The 26,072-nt window shown below is 40.1% G+C and overlaps 1 protein-coding gene and 1 long non-coding RNA gene across 7 annotated transcripts in view; one reads left to right on the top strand and one right to left on the bottom strand.

Moving 5' to 3' along the window:
- Positions 1-25,618, bottom strand: part of LOC138744626 (tyrosine-protein phosphatase non-receptor type substrate 1-like) — a 31,329-nt gene extending 5,711 nt beyond the window's left edge. For 2 of the 6 annotated variants that reach the window (XM_069901071.1, XM_069901073.1), the window contains exons 1-3: positions 14,612-14,743; positions 14,141-14,446; positions 11,854-12,150 (exon numbers count right to left, since the gene is read on the bottom strand). In XM_069901071.1, the coding sequence (XP_069757172.1) occupies positions 11,854-12,150; positions 14,141-14,446; positions 14,612-14,666 (658 nt within the window). In that variant the 5' untranslated portion in view covers positions 14,667-14,743. Of the gene's footprint in view, positions 1-11,853; positions 12,151-14,140; positions 14,447-14,611; positions 14,744-15,208; positions 19,379-24,605; positions 24,725-25,520 lie in introns of those variants that run through there. The other 4 variants (XM_069901077.1, XM_069901076.1, XM_069901072.1 and 1 more) reach the window with 4 other exon arrangements.
- On the top strand, positions 14,823-19,414 carry LOC138744627 (uncharacterized). Its single transcript, XR_011345662.1, has 3 exons — positions 14,823-15,051; positions 15,513-15,577; positions 18,991-19,414. It is a non-coding gene; the product is annotated as an uncharacterized lncRNA (long non-coding RNA).
- Positions 25,619-26,072: the final 454 nt, after the last annotated feature.

Here is a 26,072-nt window from a genome sequence, read left to right as displayed (position 1 = left end):
CATTCTGGCTCGACATCAACACTGGATATTGGTGGCAGGAGGGAGCTGTTTTCCATGGACAGGCTGATGCCGGTGCACCTCGATCCCACCAAGCCCATGGTCATTGCTCAGCCCAAGAAGAAAGGCTGCCTGGTGATAAAGGACATTGATGCCGGTTCTGGGGGGAAGGGAAATGTGTGGTGGCTCACCACAAGGCAGGTGAACCGGCCCCGCTTGTCAGCCACGCAGTGGGGCACCCAGCTGAAATGGCGCTGTCGGGGGTTTCCCTTCCTTCCAGCATGGGGCTCAGAAACCCATGCTGGGGGACCACATGATGCCCAGGTGACATCAGCGACCTCTAGCGCGGTTCTCAGCCAGGTCCGGACGGGGAGTATAAGTGCAGCCCAGCAGCTGCTCACTGAGCTCAACCTGTCTGGATGTGTGTGTTATTGCAGGAGCAGTGTAGTCACTGCTACACACACACACACACACACACACACATGCACGCACACACACACACACACACACACACAGATATTTAATAAATTAATTAATGGATTTATATGATTGGTAGTCCTTCAGTTCGAAGAAGACATTGTTGTGCATTTCATCTGTGGAGGCAAAGGTGACTTTGCAGTCCCAGTCTGGCACAATGGGGGCACTGGATGTTGGTTTTTGTAATAACTTTGGCTGCTGCTTTGAGACACTGTTCACAGTTTTCCATCAGTTTTTGGCAGCATTTGTCTTCAAAGCTGGTGTAGTTTTCATAGCACAGGGCTCGACAACGGGATCTGTCAGCAGCCTCAGCTTCGAGTTCTCTTGGCAGGTTGTCACAGCACTGTAGGGTTTCCTTCACAGCATCTTTATATCATTTGTGTGGACGACATTGAGGTCTCCTTCTGGCATTCAGTTCACCATAGAACTGCTAGCGAGGCATACGGTGGTCCATTCTGAAGACGTTTCCCACCACCACATCTGGCTCCTGATAAGCAGGGACTTAATGTCGGTGGACTTTGCATGACCAAAGACCTCCAGGTTGGAGATAGGGTCTTGCCAACGGATGCCAAGGCTGGAATTGATAGCACACATGTGGAATTGCTCCAGATGTTTGATGTGACATTGGTACAGAGTTCAGGTCTCACATCCATAGAAGAGAGAAGGGGGAGGGAGTCACGTGATGGAGTAGTGGCCGGTTGGGGAACTCCAGCCCTCTCCGGAAAAGTTTTAAAAAAAACAGAGAAAACACAAAGGCACAAACACGAAAATTAAAATAAAGTGAAAGTAAAAGTGGGAAGAAAATGGCAACGAACAAAGAAAAGTCGAAAGCAACGGGAAGAAGAGAAGAAGAGAAGAGAAGAAGGAGTCGCGCATGCGCGATGCGCAAGACAAAAAAATAACTGACGGGAGGGGTGACCAGCTGAGAATTCGATCTTCACAGCTGAGAATGACAGCCACAGCACAACAACAAGAAGAGAACATAGAAAACAATGAGATCAAGAAAGAAGAGAGTAAAAAGAAATCAAAGAAACAGCAGATGACCAACGCAGAGGAAGAAGAAGAAGAACACAGAGAAATTGAAGATGAAGGGAAGGGCAAGACAATGGATATATATTATTTGAAGAATATATGGAATCAATAAAAGAATGGCAATCACAAGAATTTAGTGAAATAAAAAGGAGAATAAAAAGTACAGAAGAAAAAATGAATAGATTAGAGATGGTCATGTCAGATTTAGGAAAAAGAGTGGACAAGGTGGAAGAACGAGAAACAGCCATAGAAATGGAAGTAGATGACTTAAAAAAGAAATTAGAAGAATCTAATAAAAAAGTTAAAGAGACACAAGAGCTGTTAGCTCAGAAGATAGATATAATGGAAAATTATAATAGAAGAAATAATATAAAGATAGTGGGCCTTAAGGAAGATGAAGAAAGGAAGAATATGAGAGAATTTATAAAATATTGGATCCCCAGGGTCCTAGGAAGACCAGAATTACAGGAGGAAATAGAAATAGAAAGGGCACACAGAACATTAGCCCCTAAACCACAACCACAACAAAAATCAAGATCCATTTTAGTAAAATTCCTAAGATATACAACAAGAGAAAATATATTGGAGAAAGCAATGAAGAAAGTAAGAGAAGACAAAAAGCAACTGGAATACAAAGGTCAAAAAATTTTTTCTATCCAGATATAAGTTTTGAACTCCTGAAGAAGAGGAAGGAGTTTAATACAGCAAAAGCAATCCTATGGAAAAAAAGGATATAAATTTATGCTAAAGTACACAGCGGTACTTAAAATAGTTATTCCGGGGCAGCAAAACAGACTATTCTCGGATCCGGAGGAAGCACGAAAATTTGCAGAACAAATACAAAACAGACAGAGAGATGAAGACATGTAACAGGAGCAAAAATGACCACGAACTATATGTATGTGTGTATATGGGTATATATATGTATATATATATATGTGTGTGTGTGTGTATGTGTATTTAAGAGAAAATATATAGAGTATAGATAAGAATTAATAAGGGAAAGAAAGGGAAGAGAGGAAGTAAGGAGGGAATTAAAAGAGTGACCTTTGTTGTATATGAAAATTAAAATCTTTTCTGGGGGGGGCTGGGTGGGGAGGAGTTACGGTCACTGCGAAATCAGTTGACGCTTGCGAGTGAATTTGCAAATCCAAATGGAGAGGGGAGATGTGGTTGCCCGACAAGGGATAAAGGGCAACTCAGGAAGGGGAGGGGATAGTGGTGTTAAAGAAATTTTAGATAGGAGAATAAGGGAAATGTTTGATGTTTTAGAAATGTGTCTTATAAAGTTTTCAAAAAAGAAAGCAGAAATGGATAAGAAGGAAAGGTGATGATGAGGAAACGGAAAGGAAAGATAAACAAAGTATGAAATGGCTATGTTGAACTATATGACTTTAAATATTAACAGAATACATAACCAAATCAAAAGGAAGAAACTGCTAAATTTACTGAAAAAAGAAAAATTTGATATAGCATTCGTGCAAGAAACACACTTAACTGAAGTGGAGCACAAGAAATTAAAGAGAGATTGGATAGGACATGTAACAGCAGCGTCATATAATTCAAAAGCTAGAGGAGTAGCTATATTAGTCAGTAAAAATGTACCAATTAAAATAGAAGAGGAAATAATAGATCCAGCAGGGAGATATGTAATGATTAAATGTCAGATATATTCAGAGTTTTGGAATTTACTCAATGTATATTCACCTAACGAAGAAGATCAAAAATTTATGCAAGATTTTTTTTGAAGATAGCAGACATGCAAGGGAACATACTAATAGGAGGGGATTTCAACCTTAATTTGGATTCAAACATGGATAAAACTGGGAAAAAAATTAACAGAAAGAACAAAGTAACCAAATTTATAATTAAATCGATGCAAGAAATGCAACTTTTGGATATATGGAGGAAACAACACCCAAAGGAAAAGGAATATTCATATTATTCGGGTAGACATAAAACATACTCAAGAATAGACCTATTCCTGTTATCAGCTCGCATGCAAGACAGAGTTAGGAAAGCAGAATATAAAGCTAGAATATTATTGGACCACTCACCCCTGATATTGACAATAGAGTTAGAGGACATCCCTCCAAGAATGTATAGATGGAGATTAAACTCCATGCTACTTAAAAGGCAGGATTTTAGAGAATTAATTGAATGAACAATTAAAATGTACTTTGAAATAAATACGGAATCAGTGAAAGATAAGTTTATACTATGGGACGCAATGAAAGCGTTCATCAGAGGGCAAATAATAAGTTATGTAACTAAGATGAAGAAGGACTACAATCGGGAAAGAGAACAGTTGGAAAGGGAAATAACAAATATAGAAAAAGAATTAGCAATAAAGGAAGATACAACTAAAAGAAGAGAATTGGCAGACAAAAAAATAAAATATGAAACACTACAAACATATAAGGTGGAGAAGAACAGAAAATAAAATAAAAGGAATAAAAATGAAAGACAAGGAATATAAAATCAGTTTATTTGCAGATGACGTTATAGTATACTTAACAGAACCAGAAATATCAATAAAAGAATTACATAAGAAATTGAAGGAATATGGAGAAGTGTCGGGATACAAGATTAACACAAATAAAAGTGAAGCAATGCCAATGAATAATGCGGATTTCTCAAAATTTAAGAAAGAATCACCATTCAGATGGCAAATGCAAGCAATGCGATACCTAGGTATACAAATAAATAAAAACCTCGGCCATCTATATAAACTCAATTATTATCCACTAATGAAAAAAATTACAGGACGACTTAAAGCATTGGAAAGACTTACCACTAACACTAATAGGAAGGATAAACTGTATTAAAATGAACATTTTCCCAAGGATACAATACCTATTTCAGGCATTGCCAATACACTTGACAGAGAAATTCTTCAAGGGGTTAATGAAAATAATAAGGAAATTTTTATGGAGAGGGGGGAAACTGAGGATAGCACTAGATGAATTAAAAGAATGGTATAAACAAGGAGGCTTACAACTGCCAAACTTTAAAAATTATTATAGAGCCGCACAATTAAGATACCTATCAGATTTTTATCAAACAAGGGAAAAGCCAGATTGGACTAGATTAGAAGTAGATAAAATAGGGGAGAAGATACCTGAACATATATTATATAAATGGGATGAAAAATTGGTACAATGTAGGAATTCTCCAGTATTACATCATCTGCCCAATATTTGGAAGAAGATTCATGTAGAAAGGAATAAAACAAATTACCAACTATCAAAACTAGTACTGACGCAAAATCAGCTAATCCCTTTTACAATAGATAACCTTTCCTTTAGAGAATGGGAGAAAAAAGGGATCAAAAGAATAGAAAATTGTTTTTCGGGAAATAAATTATTATCCTTTGAACAAATAAAGGATAAATATAATATGACTCACGATACAGTGTTGGCATACTACCAACTGAAATCCTACTTGACGGACAAATTGGGAAGCAGTCTGAGGTTACCAGAGGGAAGTAATTTTGAATATGTGATTACAGACACAATGATAATCAAAACATTTGTAACAAACATGTATATTAAACTACAAGAAAAGGAGAATGAGGAAACAAATGGTAAAACTAAACAAAAATGGGAACAAGATCTAAACATAAAGATAAAGAAGGAAATATGGGAGAAGTTATGCTCAGGAACTATGAGAAATACAATAAATACCAGGTTATGTATGATACAATATAACTGGATACACAGGCTATATATTACACCTCAAAAGTTAAATAAATGGGACCCAACAGTATCTGACAGATGTTTTCGCTGTAAAAAGGAAATGGGAACAATAATTCATACAATATGGACATATGAGAAAGTGAAAAAATTTTGGGAAGATCTAAACCAGATATTAAATAAAATCACAAAAAGCAATATACCAAAAAACCCAGAGATCTTCCTCCTAAGTAACATAAAAAAACAAAGAATTTGGACTTGATTTGGATGGTGCACAAAATAGATTTGTTATGATAGCCCTAGCTGTAGCAAAAAAATGTATTATGTCAGCCTGGAAACTAGAAGATAACTTGAGAATACAACAATGGTACATAGAAATGAATAAATGTATTCCATTAGAAAAAATAACATATAATTTAAGAAATAATATTACAATATTTAACAAATATGGGAGCCATACATGAAACATAATAGAGAAAACCTACCGGGGACATCTACCACCTAAAATGACAGAAGGAAAAGAGAATGAAAAGAACTGACTCAATGGAATTTCTTGTTTATTTAAATTGAGTGACAACATTGTTTGACGGGTTTAATGTCTCTTAGATTCTGAACTTTAAATGAATGGGAGGGGAGGTAGGGAGGGCGGGAGGGGAAGAGGGAGGGGGGGGGGGGGGGAAGAAAATGACACTGTATATATTTGAAAAGGAAAATGTATGTATCTTGATCAATGTGGTTTATAGTGTGAAAAATAAAAAAAATTAGAAAAAAGAAGAGAGAAGGGATGACCACTGCTATGTAAACTTTCATCTTGTGGAGATGTGGACATTGTGTTGATTGAGCACTCCAGTACACAGCCACCCCAGAGCCTGGCTAGCCTTTCGAATCCTGGAGACAATTTCTTTGTCCAAAGACCCATCATTCGAGTTGAACCCAAGTATTTGAAGCTTTTTACATTGGTCAGCTGAGTGTCATCTGCAGTCATTTTTGGTTCTATGATGTTGGGGTTTGGCACGGACTGAAGGAGTACTTCAGACTTGTTCAAGTTGATGGTCAGGCGAAAGAGCATAGCAGCATCTGAGAATTTGTTCAGTATTAACTGCAGATCTCTGTCTTTGTATGCAGAGTGTACAGTCATCAGCAAAATGTGTTTCTTGAATGATAATGTAGAGGTGCTTTGTCCATGCAGTCAAGTGGCGAAGGTCAAAGAGAGAGCTGTCCAGTTGGTACCTGATGTACACTCCCTCCTCCAGACCTTGGACACCACATGACAACATGTAAGTGAAGAACAGATTGAATAAGACTGTGGCTAGTACACAGCCATGCTTCACCCCATTAGAAATGGTAAATAGAGCTGATGTATCACCAAGGCAGACGACCTGTCCTATCATTCCATTGGGAGCAGCTGAATTATCTTTATGAATTTCCTTGGGCATCCATAATGTCTCAGAATGACTCAGAGAGCCTCTCTGTTTAGGTAGTGGAGTATATCATGACTAAGTTGTGGAACAAATAACAGCAGAATCTCAGCCTTAAGGGTGCAGGAAACAAAAGATGGAGCAAAAAATGAAATTTAAATGATTTCTATGTTAAAACAACATCCAGAAGAATGAAAGGACTTTTATCTCAAGTATGAATAAATGAAGCATTTGGCAACTATCGAGCTTAACAATTTTGCCTCAACTCGAGATGATTCTCTGCAAAGTCCACTTTCAGGCTTGGCTTTCAGACTCTTTGATTCTTTTCATGTCCACAGACCTTACAATTTCAGTATCGAATATACTACTAGTATAATCTGATGAGGGTTCATAAATATCCCAGCAAGAGGTTTCTCCCCATCTGCAATTTGGAGAGAAGACCACTGTCCCAATTATAATCCCACTTTTTGCTGGAGGAAAGAGTCACGTATTACATTTCCTGGGGATGTATGTCAGAAACACAATGACCTCAGAGAAATTATCTTTTTTTTAACTAAAACACCAAAATGCTGGAGCAACTTATTAGGTCTCCCAGCATCCATAAGTGGAAAAGATATACAATCAAGGCTGTGAGCCTGAGCCATTCGCCAATGGATGAGGAAAGTGCAGGCAGGCATTTAAATAAAAGGGCAACGGTCCAACAAGCAGAAGGACATGGACAGGACAATAGGAGAGCAAATATGAGAATTTATTGGGACAAATTTATTGGAGTGTGGCTATGTGGAGGAAAGGAGACAGATGAAAAGGCAGGTAAAGAGAATGAGAGAAAGAAAGAAAGATATAAGGATAGGGAATGAGAGGGATGGTGGGGAACAAACGGGACGTGAAGAAATTGATGTTAATCCCATCTGGTTAGAAGGTGCACAGATGTAATATGAGGTGGTGATGACGTTATGAACATGGAATAATGGCCATTAGTGAAGCTTGCTTGCAGGAGGATAGGACTGGGAGCTCAATGTTCTGGGCTTCCGTTGCTTTAGACACGATAGAATGAGGGGGATGAAAGAGGAGGAGTGGCATTGCACATCAAGGAAAATATCACAGTTGTGCTCAGGCAGGACAGACCGGAGAGCTCCTTTACTGAGGCTTTTTGGGTGGAGTTGAGGAATGGGAAATATATTATAGACCATCCAATAATTGGAGGTGCAAATCTGTAGAGAGGTAACTGACAGCTGCTAGAAACATAAGGTTGTGATAGTAGGAGATTTTAACTTTCCACATATTGACTGGGTATCCTATTCTTTTAAAGGGTTGGATGGCTTTGAGTTTGTCAAATGTGTTCAGGAACGTTTTTTAAATCAATATATAAAGGTAGTAATGAGAGAGAGTGCAATACTGGATCTCCTATTAGGAAATGAGACAGGATAGGTGACAGAAGTACTGTATGTGTAGGGGAATATTTTGGGTCCAGTGATCATAATACCATTAGTTTCAAGATAATTATGGAGAAGGATAAATCTGGGCCTCGGGTTGAGATTCTAAATTTGAGAAAGGCCAATTTTGAGGAAATGAGAAAGGATCCAGAATGCATGGTCTGGGATATGTTGTATTCAGGGATGTATGAAAAGGACGGCCTTCAAATGTGAAATATTGAGAGTACAGTTTGTATTTTACTGTCAGGATCAAAGGCAAGGTTAGAAGGCACAGGGAACCTTGGTTATAGAGGGATATTGGGGATCAGGTTCGGAAGGAGAGAGGTGAATAACAGTTAAATGCAAGAAAAACCTCAAGAAAGAAACCAAGAAGGTAAAAAGAGACATGAGGTTGCTTTGGCCGACAGTGTGAAGGAAAATTCTAAGGGCAAAGGTATAGTAAAGGACAAAATTGTTCCCCCTGAAGGTCAGAGTGACCAGATTTGTATGGAGTTAAAGAGATGGTTATTTTTCATTGGCATTCACTACGGAAAAGCGCACAGAGTTGTGGGATGTCAGGAAAACAAGCAATGAGACCATGGAACCTATATAGATCAAAGAGGAGGAGGTGCTTGCTGTCTTAAAGCAAATAAGGGTGGACAAATCCTCAGGGCCTTCAAGATATTCATTTGGAGTTTGTGGGAGGCTAGTGTAGAAATTGTAGGGGCCGTGGCTGGAATATTTAAAATATTCTTAGCCTCAGGTATTGGAGGGGAGCTCACATGGTTCTGTTGTCTATAAAAGGTTCCAAAAGTAACTCTGGAAATCATAGGCTGGTGAGCTTGGTGTCAGTAGTAGATATATAATTGGAAGGTGTTTTAACAGATCATATATATAATTACTTGGATTGCCAGGAACAGATTAGGGGTAGTCAACGTAGCTTTGTGTGTGCGGTCGTGTTTAACCAATCTTACAGTTTTTTTTTGAGGCAGTTACCAGGCAAGGAAAGGGTGTGGATATTTTCTACATCGCCTTTGAAAAGATCCCGGATGGGAGGTTTGTCAGGAAGTTTCAGATACTAGGTATTCATGGTGAATTAGTAAACTGGATTTGACAATGGTTGGACGGATGAAGCCAGAGAGTAGTGGTGGATGATGCTTCTCACTTTTGAGGCAGTGGCTAGTGGTATGCCTCAGGGAACGGTGCTGGGGCCAAATGTTGGTTGTCATCTATATCAATGATCTGGATGATAATGTGGTTGAAGGTAACACTAAGATTTGAGGTGTTGTGGACAGCAAAGAATGTTTTCAAAGCTTGCACAGGGATCTAGACCAGCTGCAAATAAATGGGGTGAAAATAACAGATGGAATTTAATGTAGACAAGGGTGAAGTGTTGCATTTTGGAAGGTCACACCAAGAAAGGACATACACAGTAAATAGTATGGCACTGGAGAGTGCAGAAGAACAGAGGGATCAGGGAATACAAATACATAATTCCCTGAAAGTGGTTTCACAGGTGGATAAGCTTGTAAAGAGAGCTTTTGCAAATAGGCCTTCAAAAATGGAAGTATTGAGTCTTGGAGCTGGGATGTTATGTTACAGTTGTTTATGGCCATATATGGAGTATACTGTGCACTTTTGGTCACCTAACTACAGGAAAGATATCCAATAAGAAAGAAAGAGTGCAGAGAAGATTTATTAGGATGTTGCCTGGAGTTAAGGAATTGAGTTACAGGGGAAAGTTAAATAGGTTTGGTCTTTATTCCCTGGAGAGAAGAAGAATGAGGGGAGACTTGATAGAGATATTTAAAGTTATGAGGGGTATAAACAGAGTAAATGTAGATGGGCTTTTTCCACTGAGGGTTGGTGAGAATCAAACCAGAGGACATGGGTAAAGGGTGAAAGGGGAAAAGTTTAGGGGAACCTCTTCACACAGAGAAATGTGGGAGTGTGAAATGAGTGATAGCTGAAGTGTTGAATGTGGGCTCAATTTTAACATTTAAGAAGAATTTGGACAGGTACATGGATGGGAGGGCTATGGACTGATCACGGGTCAGTGGGACTAGGCAGGAAAAAATGGTTCTTTACAGATGAGAATTGCCAAAAGGGCCCATTTCTATGCTGAAATGTTCTATGATTCCAGACTTCTATGGTTGGGGAGTACTCAGAAAGAATATGAAATTTGTTATATTAATGCCATCAGGGCACCATCCAACCAGATGTCATGAACCAGCCTCCAGTTTCATCCCTCTCCAGCTCACCCTGTCTCTCTCTCTCTTTCCATATCCCCATGTCCCTTTCCCCCTAGGTCTGTCTTTGTGTCTCCCTCCCTTTCCCACTCCCTTTCCTTGGAATCAATCTTTGGACATTCTGCTTCATCATCTTCAGGCAATCTACCATTCTATATTAGACCAACACTGGACAGTCAACTCGTATTCATCTCAATAAGCTCCAGTTGTCCTTTTCACACTAAAATTCTCTGACAGTATTTACAATTTACGGAGTACTTTTGCTGATAACGACATGCTGTTTTTGCACGTTAACCTTCACGGCTGGCACTAAATTAACAGTCAGAAACGGTGTAAACTTTCTGATTCTTCGACGGAAATAATACTTACATATTTCTTCACATCATGTTCCATTGGCAAACTATTTGCTTGTTCATCTTAGAAATACATAAAAACTAACAGCAAACTGAATGAAGGAAAGTGTTTGGTTTGCGACGATATAAGAACATGTTTGATAGGAGTGGAAAACTTCATGAGATTAGACTGCGCAGGATCCAGTACCAGGTCCAAGTCTTTCGCTTTGATTTGGATTTGAATAAATTGTCATTATTTAGCGTTTTCCTAGATTCATTTATTGTAATGTAATAAAAACAGCGCAATATTGCACGGAATTTACTTTCGTCTGCCATCAGGTAAACAGATTCACCATGGGCCGAAATTGCCCTCAGAGTCACCGAGCGTGGTGGGTTCACCTCTAGCGCTGCCTCAGCCACAGAGAGTCCAGTCCAAACATCAGCAACCCAAGCTCCAGATCCAAACCTACAACAGGGCCAGGAAACCTTCAGCGCCCTCAGCATCCTCTCGCATTCCGCTTCTAACACTTGGTTCCCCTTCAGCCAGTCTCCAGCTGCCCGCCGCCTGTGCGTACTTCAGCTGCAGATCTCCTCACTGGGCCGCCCCCACGTCTCCTCTGCTGCTTCTCAAACGTGGTGAGTGGTGGTGGTGGTGGGGGGGGGGGGCGGGGTGGGGGGAAGGGAGGGTGGTGGTCTCCCCGTTTTCTGGTGTCCTGCGTCATTCCTCTGCTTCCCCAGAGTCTGCCGATCATAGGCGTTTCTATCTTGGGCGTAGACCCCGCGGTGGCAGAAACAGGGCATTTAAATCCTGGATGGAGTTGACGCAGTTGGACAGTTGGACCCCCGCGGGAGCGCTGTGTCTCCGCTCCCTACTCTCCTCTTGTGCTAAGGTTGCTTCGTTCATACTGCCGTGTTACGCCTTTCTCTCACGGTGTCATGTTTGGCACCCTTTTAATCTAATGTCAGATTTAATATTTCTCCTGAAAAAAAATCTTAAAGTCTTCCTCAAGGTCCAAGTATCTGGGCATCTGCTCTAATATTTCCTCGTGACTTTTTTTGCTCTTGTTTGCATTTTTCCCCTCTTGTGGCAGGCAGAATATAAATTACTGGTCTTCTTTTAGCACATTTCAGGATGCAAATACGTATTAGCTGTTGAGCATAAAACATTTTTAATGGAAACTATTAACATTTCTCTTTTTCGAGTCTAGACAACTGTCCAGTAAATTGCTTTAAAACCTTACCTTGCTCGAAAACGTAGGAGAAGCTGGCAGGCATTGTAAGAGCCTCATGTGACACGAGGCAGGTGTAAACAGCTCTGCCCAGCGCAAGCTGCGAATCTTCCAAAACACTCGAAGCCTCATAAAATCCTTCCGCAGTCGTCCGTGTCTCAGTTTCTACTCCGGTCCGAATGTCCATGTTATTTCTTCGCCAGATGATTTCTAATTCCTCCGGATAAAATGGAGCCGTTTTACACGCGAGTTTCCGAGAATGCGGTGAAGTCGTTTCAACAGGAACAATGTTCAGGGGAGTTGGGGGAGCTGCGACAGAGAGAAGAATGCGAACATGAATGTTTTTGATCTATTTCATTGCAAGAATTCTCCATCGAATGATATCTTTCTCCTGGTACCACATGAATGTCCCCGGACGCGTGGAGACCCCTGAATCATACATTAATTTAGGTGTTCTTTCCCCCTTAGATAGAAAGAAGAATTGAAATCAAGCGCAAGGAGGCAGAATCTTTCCGCTGCCGACGGCGAGGAAAACGTGATTGTTCTTAATGGACATGACAGATTGGTAGAGCAGCGATATTTGAGAGTAGATTGTTGTGTTTGCTTTTACACTGGGCATTTCTTCTCTCCATTTCCCCCCTTGTTTTGTGCACTTGATCACCAGAGTAAAATGGGCAACAGCGAATCGGCAGATCTATACCAACGACAGGAGTTGATGTTCGGGAGAAGCACACACGGAGCAAGCGGCATCGCGGGACGGTTCGAGTAACGATTAGCTCAAGACTGTGACAGCGCCAGCTTCGAATCTGGAGCTGCCTTTAAGGAGTTTTCGCTCTCCCCGCGTCTGCGGGTATTCCTTCCGGGTGTTCTGGTGTCCTTGAAAACGTACGGGGGTTAAGGTTGATTCGGGTATTTGGACAGCACCGGCACATAGGCCAGAAGGACTTGTTAACGTTCTGCATGTCTAACTTCAGAATTAAATTAAAAAAAAAACCCTGTTTTTCGGCGGACAGCTCAGTGCTCATCAGTTGGATGTTTTATAAGAGGGAAGAGTTTGTGCTCAGGACACGGCTGGTATTTATCCAGAAATTGAATCGATCGTGAGCTTGTTTTGCCGATGTATTGCAAAATGCCCTCACAAGCAATCGTTTCTTTCACTTGGTTTTACTTTCCTGTCATCGCAGGGTAGCATGTCATTGTATTGGGATTGCTATCGAGGTCCTTAGCTTTTATTCCCAGTCGCACAACTAGAATTGTTGTTCACGATATATTCACGGATCTAATTTTTTTTTAAAAAGGTAGTAAAGTATAATTTCAGGTAAAATCCCCGCCCCCCAACATTTATTCGTATAAAGGTAATGTTTAATCTTTCTTAGACAATATTGGTGGCAAGTCATCAGTAACAAGTGCAACAACCAGTGTTTGGTTGTCTGAAAGGCACCCAAAGAATAGGGGTGAAACATTCACCCTTAAAGGCGTTCAAATTCATAGCGGTTTATCTGCGTTTCAACCCCATAGGAAGTCAATTTTATTGTCACCTGATTGTCCAAGTAGAACCCGAAGTCACAGCCTCGGTTCTCCGGTCCTTGGTGGAAAACATGCAGACACACAACCAGACATAACACGCGTACAGACAAACAATACATATGCAGGACAAATATTTTATCTACAAAAATAAATATACAACATTCTTTTGTACAAACGAGAGTCTCGGATGTTTAGTGTGAGCTCGTTCCTTAGTGTTCAGCTCTCCCGAAGAACAACTGCCAATTTTCGGAATTCGGTGCAAGAGTATTGCATTGGGAATTTGAAGAGGTGCAGGCAAAACAATCGCTTGGTGTGCCATTAATTAACATGATCAACAACGAATTCCAGCACCACGTTCATGTTAATGGACAAGACAATCCAAGGAAGCACGGAAATAATGTTGGAATAAACGGTTTCTCGCTTCACAGTTGCTGCCCAGCCTGTTACTTTTTTTTTGGGGGGGGGGATTTCGAACGGTGGGAGGAAATCGAACCCCACAGGGAAAACCCACGCAGACACGGAGAGAACGTACAACCTCCTTTGAATCCCGCTCCCGGCCGATGGCGCTTGAACAGCGTTGTGCTAACCGCTACTCTAACCGTGCAGCCCACTTTATGTAATTTTATTTCTCGATTCCACCTCTGAAGCATTTATTGAAGCCTGAAACGAATGAGTTAACATCTGTATTAAGCCAGTTTATAACATTTTAAATCAAACCGATCTGTGAGATTTACTGATATCCCAAAACACTTCCCAAAACAAAGCCACTCACTTAACACAATAAGCTGGGAGCCGCTTCCATTTCCGATTATTTGTTGCCGATGCTTCACTTGACAATAATACATCCCGATATCTGCGACACTAGCGTTCAGGAGCGTAAATGTACTCATAGCCCTGTTTTCCCGAAATTGAGTTTTGCTGTCTGGCTCTATGAATGTTTTCTCACCCTCTTTCCACCAGGAAACGTCAGCAATATCTTGTAATAGTTTATACTTGCAGTACATCGTTACATTTCCACCTTTGGAAACTTTCACAACCCGATCGAATTGTTCCACCTTGTTCGAAGTTGCTTTGGCTGCTGGGAAAAAGTAAGGACGATAAAAACAAATGCACACACCGGACCAAGAGACGCCGAGTACAAAACCTCGAAGGATCAAGGGCAAGAGAATGGGAATCGCATTCGAACGTAGAATATGGTGCAATCGGATTGACGCCGTCAAAGTGGCTGCTAAATTGATCGTACCTTGCCAAATCACAACCAAAAGAGACATGTACCGAATTACTGCTTTGAACAACATATCGCAAACGAGAGTAACTTGGGTTGAAAAAAATCAGATTTCATCGGAAATTTGAGGCAGTATGACCCTGATGTGGTCTATCACATGATTATTGCACCGCGATGCATTTCTGGTTCTCTTTGTCCACCTACCAAGTTCAAGATGACATTTATGTTTGTGTGTTTCAATCAAACCAACACTAATCGGCTTGAAACGTTTCCGGATAACCACACACGGAACGACCATTACGGAGGAATGCCAAATATGGTGCAAGCGAATACAGATTTCAATCAAGTCGAGTCGGCTCATTCGGAAGATTAGTTTCCTATTTTCCTGTCTGTGAAGTTGGGTTATCCAAACTCAGAGCGATTTTCCTACCGGTACGCCGCCTTCAACTACGATCGAGGTGATTAATACAAACCTTTGGTTATGACAGGACGGAGCTAGCCTATAACTCGCTTCAATAATGCACGGAAGATATAGCTTAAAAATAATTGACAAACTTACATGCCTTTCTATGCATAAAAGTACGGTTCGAATATGCATTTTTACATCCATCTCACCTTAAGGAATCTCGGACCAGTGATCTGTAGACCGTCTTCTCTTGAGTTCATCGCAGACCTCATTTTCACAATTATTCCTTTCTTTGATCAGTAAAACGTCGGCCATCCCAGATGTTTTATGCTCATAGTTCACTCCTCAAGATTCCTGACAACAGCATTCCTACTTTTCTCGACGTTCTAAATCCGGGAATTGTTTGTTTGCATGACTCTTCACCGCCCGACGTTGCCAGAGAAAGGTTTACACATTTAAAACTGTATTTTGTCTGACATTTAGATGATTTCTACATTTTGTTTTTTTCTTTAGAATATGTACGCATCGGAATCGAAACACAGACATAGGTGAACAACTTTCGAAATATTTACTTGCAAGTAAGTTGCTTAAATTGCACTTCCTGTCCGTAACTTAAGCAATACGCTTAATTTTTTTTTGAGCGTAGTCTGCAAAATGATTGTTTGAGAGGGACGCAATCCTTAATCATAGTGTGTTCCCATTATGTTAAAAGTGGGTTCGTGATTCTCCACTGTTAGTTGGAGCTACAAATGAATTAGTGGCCGGTCATTGGTTTAAAGGTGAATTGAGCTCTTTTGAAAATAAAAAGATTTTAAAAATCGTGAAGGTGAATTACAAACAGAAAATTAAAATGGTGATTTCTTTCAAGTGATTATGTTTTCCCCATCTGAATAACAATTGGATGACATAAAAAGGGGCACAGAAACAGAAAGGCAGACGCACAAACATATATTCTGCATGAAACGTACCTTGAGGAAGGGTTCGGACCCGAAACGTCGGTAATACATCTTTACCTCCTGTGGACGCTGCGAGACCTGCTGAGTTCTTCCAGCATTTTGGTGTTTTACTCATTCTGTGGTTAATTATTCGCAATTTCCCACAGGTTCAACATGTTTCCAGTATCAGACCCATCCTGACCCACCTCGTTTCCGCATTTCATTGGGATGATTCACTTCGCGACTTTCTGCTCACTATGCCATTCCCACCTATGCCACTTTCCCGCTCACACTTGTCATATCAACTATTCCTTTCGAACATCCAGGGACACAAGTTGTCCTTCCAGTTGAGACAACGATTCACTTACACTTCTTCCAGTCTCGAACACTGTTCTTCATTCATTCAGTGCCACAGCGTAGCCTCCTCTCTGCCGGAAAAATGAATAGCAGACTGGGTGATTGCTTCGATGAGCGCTTGCGCTCCAATCTGCAGGAATACCACCGAATATTGTGTTGCCTTTAATTCCCCATCAAGATTACAGATAGACATTGATAAGATGCCAAGATGGACTGAGAAGTGGCAGGTAGAGTTTAACCAGAAAAGTGTAAAGAGGTTAGTTTCGGTAGGTCAAGTTTGAAAGCAGAGTTAATGTTAAGCAGTGTGGAAGAACTGAGCGATCTCGGAGTCCATGTTCAAAGAATGCTCATGGCTGCTGTTGCATGGGTTGATCAGGCCAACCCTCGCTCAACATTGCTCCAATGAGAAAATACCCTGTTGGTCGAGTTCAGGAGTTGTGAGATAATGATGCAGCTGAATAAGATGTTAGATGCCACTTGGAATATTGTGTTCAGTTCTGGCCACCTCACTACAGGACGCAGAGGAGATTTACAAGGATGCTTCCTTGATTGGAAAGCATGTTTTATGAGGATAAATTGAGGGAAGTTGGTATTTTCTTCTTGGAGCAATGTAGAGTGACGGTTGACCTGATAGCCGTAGGTACGATGATGAACGGCATTTATTGTGTGGATGGATGGCCAGAGGGTTCCCGCCCCCAGAGCTGAAATGCCTAACAGGATGGGGTCTGGTTTTAAGGTGTTTGGAAGTCAGTGGGGGGGGGGGGTATGGGGGATATAAGAGGTGTTTTTTTTCAACACTGTCAGAACGGTGTTGGAGGCATGTACTAGCGAATCTTTTAAGAAACTGAGAAGAAAAGGAAAGTTAAGCAGTAGGGAAATTCTAGGCAGTTGTTTAGGGGAGGCAGTTATTCACAATGCTGCGCAACACTGTGAGCCGAAGGACATGTTCTATGCTGTAGATTTCCATGCTCTCTTCTATCCCACAGCGCAACGCTGCTACAATTATATCTCTCTCTCTGGAGCCTTCTCTCCTGAAGTAAAACCGTTTCTGTTTCTCATTTTCTTCGTGGCGATGAAGACCCGAAACCTCGACTGTTTCTTTTCCAGCAGACCTGGCGTTTTCCCTGTATTTTCTATTGTCATTTCAGATTTTCAGCACCTGAAGCTTAATTTTATTTGCACGGTCTACTCCACATGGTCACACCTATTCTTTCCGTGAATAGGTTTGGCGCGGCATTCTCTTCTTTTGAGATCACACTTCAAAGCGAGTAATTTAATTAAACTTTTTTTTATCTCTCTTCTTGTTTTCAATTAATTCGGCGAATTATTATAAGAATACAAAAATAGGAAATAGAGGCTGAAGAAGGCTATTCGGCCCCTCGTGTTTGTTCGACAATTTAATACGATAAAGGCCAATCAGACCTTAATTTTAGTTTTGAATTCCAGTCTATTGTTATATTTTACCTCCCTGCTTGTGAAGAGCAAACTGCTTCTGCCTTAACAGTTTCGTAGATTCTGCTTTCTTTGCGGAAGAATATTTCACCCATGACCTTCGGAAATATATAATTTCCTCCATGTCTTTCCCAAGTGGTCCTAAGTGCTATTTTTAAACATTAACTGTAAGCACTTGACTGTTTCTAGCGAAGAACTATGCTCTGCACAGCCACATTGTTAAGGGCAATTATCAATATACATTTTGAATTAAGGCCCCTCTCATTCTTCCAAATGAACTTCTCTTTCACGTATCAGTCGGATAAACTTGTCGGCAGGCTTTAAAAGACGGACATCTAAATTGGAAAGGGCTCATCGGAGATTCAACAAAATGTTTCCTGGACTCTTATGTTTTGAGTTATAGGGAGAGCTTTGATGGGTTGTGTCTTTATTCGCTCGCTCGTAGAGATGATCTTATAAAGGTTCATATAAATACAAGGGGCATGGCTAAAGTGAATGCTTATGGTCTTTTTCTTCAGGGTAGCCGATTCAGGGGACATAGTTTTAAGCTCAAGTTTTCCCCGCATGTACCAAGATGGAGGTTGTTTTGCGAGCAGACCAGAAGACATCACTAACACAGAGGAGCAAATGAGACACAAGTAAAACGAACAAACGCGCAGAGTTACAGAAACATATCAGTTGATACGTAGCAAAGGCCATATCATTGTCCTATTTTGGGCTTCATTGAGGAGTCTCATAATGCGGGAAAACAGCCATTCAATCTGGCGTTGCGCAATCGCATACTCACGAATATTCATGAGTATTTGGTGCAATGACTGTGGCCGGGATGGACTGAACATTTTTATATCTGGCTACTTTTTCCGAGGCCCCTGAAGTTATAGATGGAGGTTCTTGTGGTCTTGGGATGAGAAGTTCCCATATCTCCAGTGATAATCCCTGGTAGGATGTTTGAGGTGAAGAGAGATGGATTCAACAGGGACCTGAGGGCCAGCTTTTTCATTCAAGAGGGTGGTCCACTTCTGGAATGAGCTGCCAGATGAAATTGTAGAAATGGGCACCAGTTTTCTATTCATGAGATATTTGGGTGGCTTTAGGTGTAGGAAAGATTTAGATGAACACGGACCAAACGCAGGTCAATGGCTATAGCGCAGAATGCCAATGTGGTCGGGATGGACGAGTTCGCGGAAGGGCAGGTCCGGGTTGCATGACTGAACAGCGTCCAATGCATTTTCTTTCTCCTTTTCCAGAAAAGAAAATAGTGCAGTATACTCTGCTCCAGATGTGGTATCACGCTACATAATTGAAGTACGTCACTCTATTCATGCTTGAGCTTGAAGTGTTTGAATCATGTTCAGATGTCTTACAACGACAATAATCTTAGATAACGATAAGCAAGCAATGTAGTCTTCATTTACAATCGATGTTCGGTTACGTTTCCAGGACTCATTCGGTGTTCTAGCTGAACTGTCAATTTTACTGTTCTGGTGGCAGATGTAGAATATTCCCTCATTTCCTGCATCGCAATAATAAGTCGACAATTCAGCATTGGCTTTAATGGAGAAGCCAGAGAGCGAGAGTGTACGACTGGCTCTCCGATTGCCCAACGCTCTTATTCTGCACTGATTCCATTAACATCTGAAAAACAAAAGTTTCAATATCTGTTTTGTATCATTATCCCATTTATCAGATAAATTTACAAAGATCTGTGTAATTGAAAGCAGATGTGTACGATATATTTTTTTCTATTACTTGGATTCCCTTTCGCCTTCATTGATGCCAGCAATATTATTATTATTTGGGGATAATATGGAAATGCCCTTAATGTTTCTCACGAGTTTCTTCACAATTTCGGTAACGAAAATACACTCCTTAAAATCCAGCATCCTTCAAATTCAGGTGTGTGAATTTTAAACAGAAGTGGGACAGGTAAAACAAAAAGCTGTGAAGAACTGGCGCAGTGATACATTCACTCTATATTTGACAGCGCACCTTCTCTGCCCGATTCAGAAGTGGTGCAGCTTTTGGCGGTGATAAACTATGGGTACAATAAGCGTTGGCTGGCTCCATCGCTGTCTTTATTGTCTTAACGGAAGGGAACACAATGAGTTTCAAAGGCGGAGAATTTTTGAAGAAAGGAACGAATCTTTTTAATTTAACATTTATGGTTGGGTTTGCGATGAGGCAAGAATAACCTCGGTAGTCATCACTAATCGGCATTTTATTGTGGAAATGTTTACGTCCCTAAACGCAGCCACGATGTTTAAAAATATACGGGATGGCGTGACCAAAATTTAGAAAACCAACAGTATGAGCTATTTCCGAGTGGCCTCTTACCTTACCAGCGCCGTGAATATTTTCCCTGACATTAAGTTTTACATTGACATTAAATACAAGAGGCTCATCTTTCAAAAGTGTCTTCAGGGAAAGAATTCTATACTTAAAACAGCCAGTCAAATATAATTTGGAAGGTTGCATGGGATTTCTTCTCTCTGGGATGAATGTGTGATTGAATAAAGAACAATCATGTTTCAAATGAACTTTCAAAGCATTTGGTTGATAAGAAGGGGTCTTTGAAATAAAATTGTTTCATTTATACTTCTATCTCATCAATGAAGCATCAAATATGGTACAAAGAACTCCTCTTACACAAGCCGCAGAGAATTTCCATGATGTTACCAGCAGCCTTTAGTTATATTTTCCTTCGGTCTGTCACTTCCTCTCAGCTCGAGTTACCATTCCGATAGTGGAAAGTCAACAGTTGTGTTGAAAAGAAGTCGAGCCTCCTCCTCAAACATTAGTCATCGCAATATACAAGCAGTAAGCAAAATGTGACGCCTGCTTCTTGCGGAATTTCCAGGGGAATATAGTGAGAACAAAATGTGATTCATGTGGACTTGATGGGTCGAAGGCCTCTTTCTGCGATATTTGATTATTTCATCACCACGAACGGGGAAAGAAGTGGAAGCTTAAGAAAAAGTGATAAAGAAACTGGAAAGGATACCCTCAAGTACACCCGCACTGTTAATGACACGAACATTATCTTCTACATTTATTTAAACATTCGAGTTTAAGTTTGACTTATGACGCGGTGAAACACGAACTACTGATTTGAGGGTAATCATCGAACGTTAATTATGTTCCTCTTTGCAAAGATGTTACTAATCCGCGGATTATTCCGATTTTATTTTATTTCAATGGCTGAAAACACTCGGTATTTAGTTTAATAGCATCGTTAATCTTATTATGTCTGTTAAATTGGTATAGTTTTATGTCGATGTTATTCCTTCTCCAGCGTGTCCTGCATTATATGGATCCAACCACAAAGCATCTGACTTCAGCAGGTTTAAACGTTCAATGAGGGTATTTCTCCATTTGGTTTCGGTTGCAGAGGTCTCACTTTGGTTTCATGCAACTTGCACATCATTCTCCCCAAATCCAAAGTCTATAAAGAAAGTGTAAACTTTCTGTGTTATTAGCAGTAGCGGGAAAGGGAAAGCAAGCTGCGGTGGTAAGGTTCGTTTTCTCCTGAAATTAACGAACACCACTCTAGGAATTTTATACCTGTCAGCATGTGCCCTTTTCGGACCAAGTTTAGTGCAGAACCCATACCAAGTGAAGGCGCGCATTGCACATATTCTTCTCTTGGTCATGATAATCGGTGGACTCACTAAGAAAAGGCGGGATCTTTCACGGTCTTTACTGACTTAGCAAAAGGGAAGTTAACGAGGGGCGCCTGTCCGTAAAGCTTTAATAGAATTACAGTAAATGTTAAAATTCTGATCAAATTTGCAAAACTTTTATAACTTAAGACTCAGAATTGTGGTCCAAGATCCCCTTCGTTTGTCATCATTCATTGACAGGCCATTATTGAAACGCCAGGACACATACATGCCACGTCACTTCATCACAATTTTACATACTGGACGACTCAACTGCATTGTAGCAGTGAATATATGACAATTATATATGATATTATATATTATAATATTTATATATTTTATATTATATATATATATATATATAATTATATATGACCCCTCACGATACCTGACATCAATATTTACAATGACTTCCAACACATAAGATGCTCGACTTCTCCCGTTTCGACCTTATCAAAAAAAGATTTAGGAACAAAAATAGGTATAGCTTGGAATATATATAAAAATTTAGGTAAGATCATCATCTTAATAGCATTAATTCGGCCTATCATGGATAGGGATAATGGTGACCAATTGGTAAGTAAACTGCCGATCAGGTCCAATAGAGGGAAAAAATTAGTCCTAAACAAATCTTTATGTTTTTTAGTAATCTTAATCCCTAAATATATAAAATGGTCTCTAGCTATTTTAAAAGGTAAACTATCATAAATAGGGACCCATCCATTAAAAGGGAATAATTCACTTTTATTTAAATTCAGTTTATATCCCGAAAAATTACTAAATTGGGCTAATAAAGATAAAACTGCAGGAATAGAATTTTCAGGATTGGAAATATATAACAATAAATCATCTGCATATAGTGATACTTTATGAATATCCCTGCAACGAATAATACCAGTAATATTGGGTGCTTCTCTGATAGCAATTGCCAAAGGTTCTAAAGCTAAGTTAAATAATTAAGGGGGCACCCTTGCCTGGTGCCCCGAAATAATCGAAAATATGGCGATCTTTGGGTATTAGTAAAAACCGAGGCAACTGGGGAATTATAAAGAAGTTTAATCCAAGATATAAATATCGGACTAAAATTAAATTTTTCAAGAACTGTAAATAAATAAGGCCATTCTACTCTATCGAAGGCTTTCTCAGCATCTAGTGAAATAACACATTGTGAAGACTTATGTGAAGGAGTGTAAATAATATTCATCAATCTTCTAATATTAAAGGAGGAATAACGATTTTTAATGAATCCAGTCTGGTCTTCAGAGATAATATATGGTAATATCTTCTCTAGCCTTGTCGCTAGAATTTTAGAGAAGATCTTAGAATCAACATTCAACAAAGAAATAGGTTTTTTTTTAAAAGTTTTTTTTTAATTCAGATTTGTTTTTTCTTCTTTTTTGGGGTTTTTTTTTCTCTTTTTTCATATATTGTTATTAATTATATCTTTTTTTTAGAGATAGTTCACACCCTAAACTGATCAAAAATTTTTTATGATATATTTTTATTCTGTAATATTATTGTTTAATATCTCTGTATTAATTCATTACTTACTATGTATTTTTTTATATCTCTTTGAACTGTATGTGTTTATAAATTATAATAATAATAACAAGATTGAAAAATAAAAGAAAGAAAGAAAGACTTCTCCCATTTCGGAGGAAAGAATGAGATATCTCAAAATTTTATATAAATATTACTTTGAATATTGCATGGTATTTCTTATTTCCGGAATAAACACGCCATTGAATGAGGAACACAGAAGTTTCTAAAGAACTTTCGAAGCATTAAGTTGACGGAAAGAGGAAATTTAATTTATGTCGCTTGCTTATCAATGGAGCATCAAAGATTCGTCTGTAACTTGTTTCATACAAGCTACGGAGAATTTCCATGATATTACCAGCAGCCTTCAATAAAATTCTCCTGCAGTCTTTCACTTCCTCTTAGTTGGAGATAGTTAGTGGAATGTCAACACTTTGCGTTGAAAAGAAGTCGAGTCTCGTTCTCAAGTACTAGGAATTGAAATTTACAAACAGTAAGCAAGATTTGATATGCAATACACAAAATTGATGGAAAAACTCAGCAGGTCAAGCAGCATCTGTCGGAAGTAAAAGTTTTGGACCTGAACTTTACGCCAAGGTACGAGCAAAAAGCAGACAGATGCCTGGATAAAGTGGTGGCGGGGGAGCAGAGAAGAGGAGAGAGGAAGAGGCAGGTGAGGGAGTACAGGTATGAGCCCACAGGTAGATTATAGGTGGGAGGGTAGAGGAGTAAAAAACCTCAGGTGACAAGGGGAGGAAGTCGCTCTCTGAATCGAAAGGGAAGGGAAAGGGGCGGTGCGCGGGAGGATATGACAGAGGGATAGGGAAAGAGAGAGAGAAAGTTGGAAACTGGAGGATGTTGATGCCTTCGGGAGCTTGCGCAGGAATATGAGGTGCAGATCCTCCAATTTGCGAATAGCCTCGGTTGGCAGTGCATGAGACCATATCGACCTGTGAGTGTAGGAATGGTGTCTGGAATTCAAATTGTTGGCCACTGGGACCTCCCTTTAATGGCAACCGACAGAGCGAATATGCCATTTAAATCAATAGGGATAAAAAGTTGTTATTAGTGGGGGTTCTTGTTCATTCAGGAGTCGGACGGGAAATAAACGGCCTTTGAAGGAGATAATTTCTGAATTATTTCTCCACTTAGCTGAGCTTTTGGTTGGGTTGCTATGTACCGTTCTAGCCGTTGAAACCAGGCAGAATATGACGCTGGATTTCGGAAAATTGCACGGCACCATACTAACCTTGGTGGTCTAACTTTGACCCAATGAATGGCCGAAGAATATAATAAATGTAACAAACATGTAAGGCGTCAGACTATTTGAAGTACAATTCGAAACAAGAAGCAAAGAGGCTTAATCTGCCGAACCGTTGCCATGCTTCCATATTCTACTGCACACACGAGACGGGGGTGTATGTGTGTGTATGTGTGTGTGTGTGTGTGGAAGAATTTCTTCTGGACTGGAATGCTCCATCGTCGTGAATTATGGATTTTGAAAAGTTAAAAGGATTGCAGCCTGGGTTTGGGAGGGTGGGTGGCATTTGGGTGATTGGAGGGGGTACTGCTGAGGTTTCAGGGAGCTGGTTAGCGAGCGAACTTGTAGGTATACAGTATCGAGGATGGAAAAAAACCCGAAAACAGAAAGAGCGCTAACATACCAGGTCGGCGTCCGAGTACGGTCAGTCGCTCGTGGAGAATTGGGTCTCAGTCACTGGGTGATAAGATCCATCAAATCTTGCTTCCGCGTTCTAGTTTTGTACTGGTTGCAGGTTTCAAACTTTCAATAAAATTAATGCAAACACATCCTCTTGGTATTTGTCGTCACTGTGCATGTCCCGCCCCTAATGCCCAACGTCATATTTGCGGATCGGCCATAAGCAATTTCCACCAGACGTTCTCAACTTTTTTTCCGGTTATTCCCACCCCCCAACCCCACCCCCGACTCTACTTAAAGTTTATGACCTTTCCCTATGAATGAGTAAAGTTTTGGGTTCTTCCGAACTTCTCTCCTACCGACTGCATAAAACATTAAAAAATACGTATGTAATATGAGGTGAAAAGAAAACAAGGCTTTAAGATAAATGTGCTGTGGCCCGCATCCCCTCCTCCCCCCCCCCCCGGGTGGTCGATTTAAACTTTGAAAAGACTCCTCATATAAAAAATTGTGGACCTCATTATTATATATAGCAAAAATATAAAGTTTTTTCTTGTGAACAAATTGTCTAAAGTTCTACATTTTTGACACAGTCTTTGTAACGAGGTTCTTTTAGAAGGAAATTTTACACTATTGTCAGATTACATACATGACATCACATACAAAACACTAAGATGCTTTGATTCAATTGAACCACCACTTCCTGGTAGTTTAAAAACCTGTACTCAACGTACACATGGAAACAAATACAGAAATGTAAACAAAAGTGGAAAAAAAGTTGTAACGAACAAATACAGGAAACAGTAAATAAACATTGAAAGAAAAAGAAAGAAAAGGGCTCCAAAGAAGGAAGGAGTCACAACGAACAGCAAAGAAGAACCAAAGAACTCGCCGGAATTTAAAAAAAAGAAGGCCTTACCTATGCGCCGGAACTGGGATCTCTCCTGGATCAGGTGGCCCGACCTGTGAAACCGACAGGTGAGCAGCATCAGGGTGAGAGATCGCAGGGCGGGCTTCAGCGAAGGCTGACTGAAAAAGAAAAGAAACGCTTATGTGCATGTATGATTCCTCGCGCATTTCAGTAAAGACATTGAAGAGGGCAGTGATCAGCAGAAAGCTCCTGCAAGCTCAGTGACAAGCAAAGCAGGAGAAACGGCCTTGGAAATGGTCTCTACATCAAGGGAAGACACGAAGCATGAGATAGAAGACTTAGAAGAGACAAAAAAAAATAGAGTAGAAAACTAAAGGTCAAAGCCAAAAACAAACAGTAGATATAAAGTACGTTGACAATCAGATGAGAGCGATGATGGAAACATTAATGACAGAAATCAGTTAGTAGAAAATCTGCGCAAAGGAGTTTATAAAAATTCAACGTATGGGAAAGGTAATAAGGGATATAAAAAAAGCAATGTGAAGTAGAAGAGAGAGAGTGAAAGGTGTGGAAATGGACATGACTGTCTTAAAGGAAAAA

This window comes from Narcine bancroftii, chromosome 10 (genome assembly GCF_036971445.1).
Source record: "Narcine bancroftii isolate sNarBan1 chromosome 10, sNarBan1.hap1, whole genome shotgun sequence".
Taxonomy (NCBI): domain Eukaryota; kingdom Metazoa; phylum Chordata; class Chondrichthyes; order Torpediniformes; family Narcinidae; genus Narcine; species Narcine bancroftii.
Note: the sequence above shows the minus strand (reverse complement) of the source record. Positions and strands in the feature narration are given on the sequence as shown.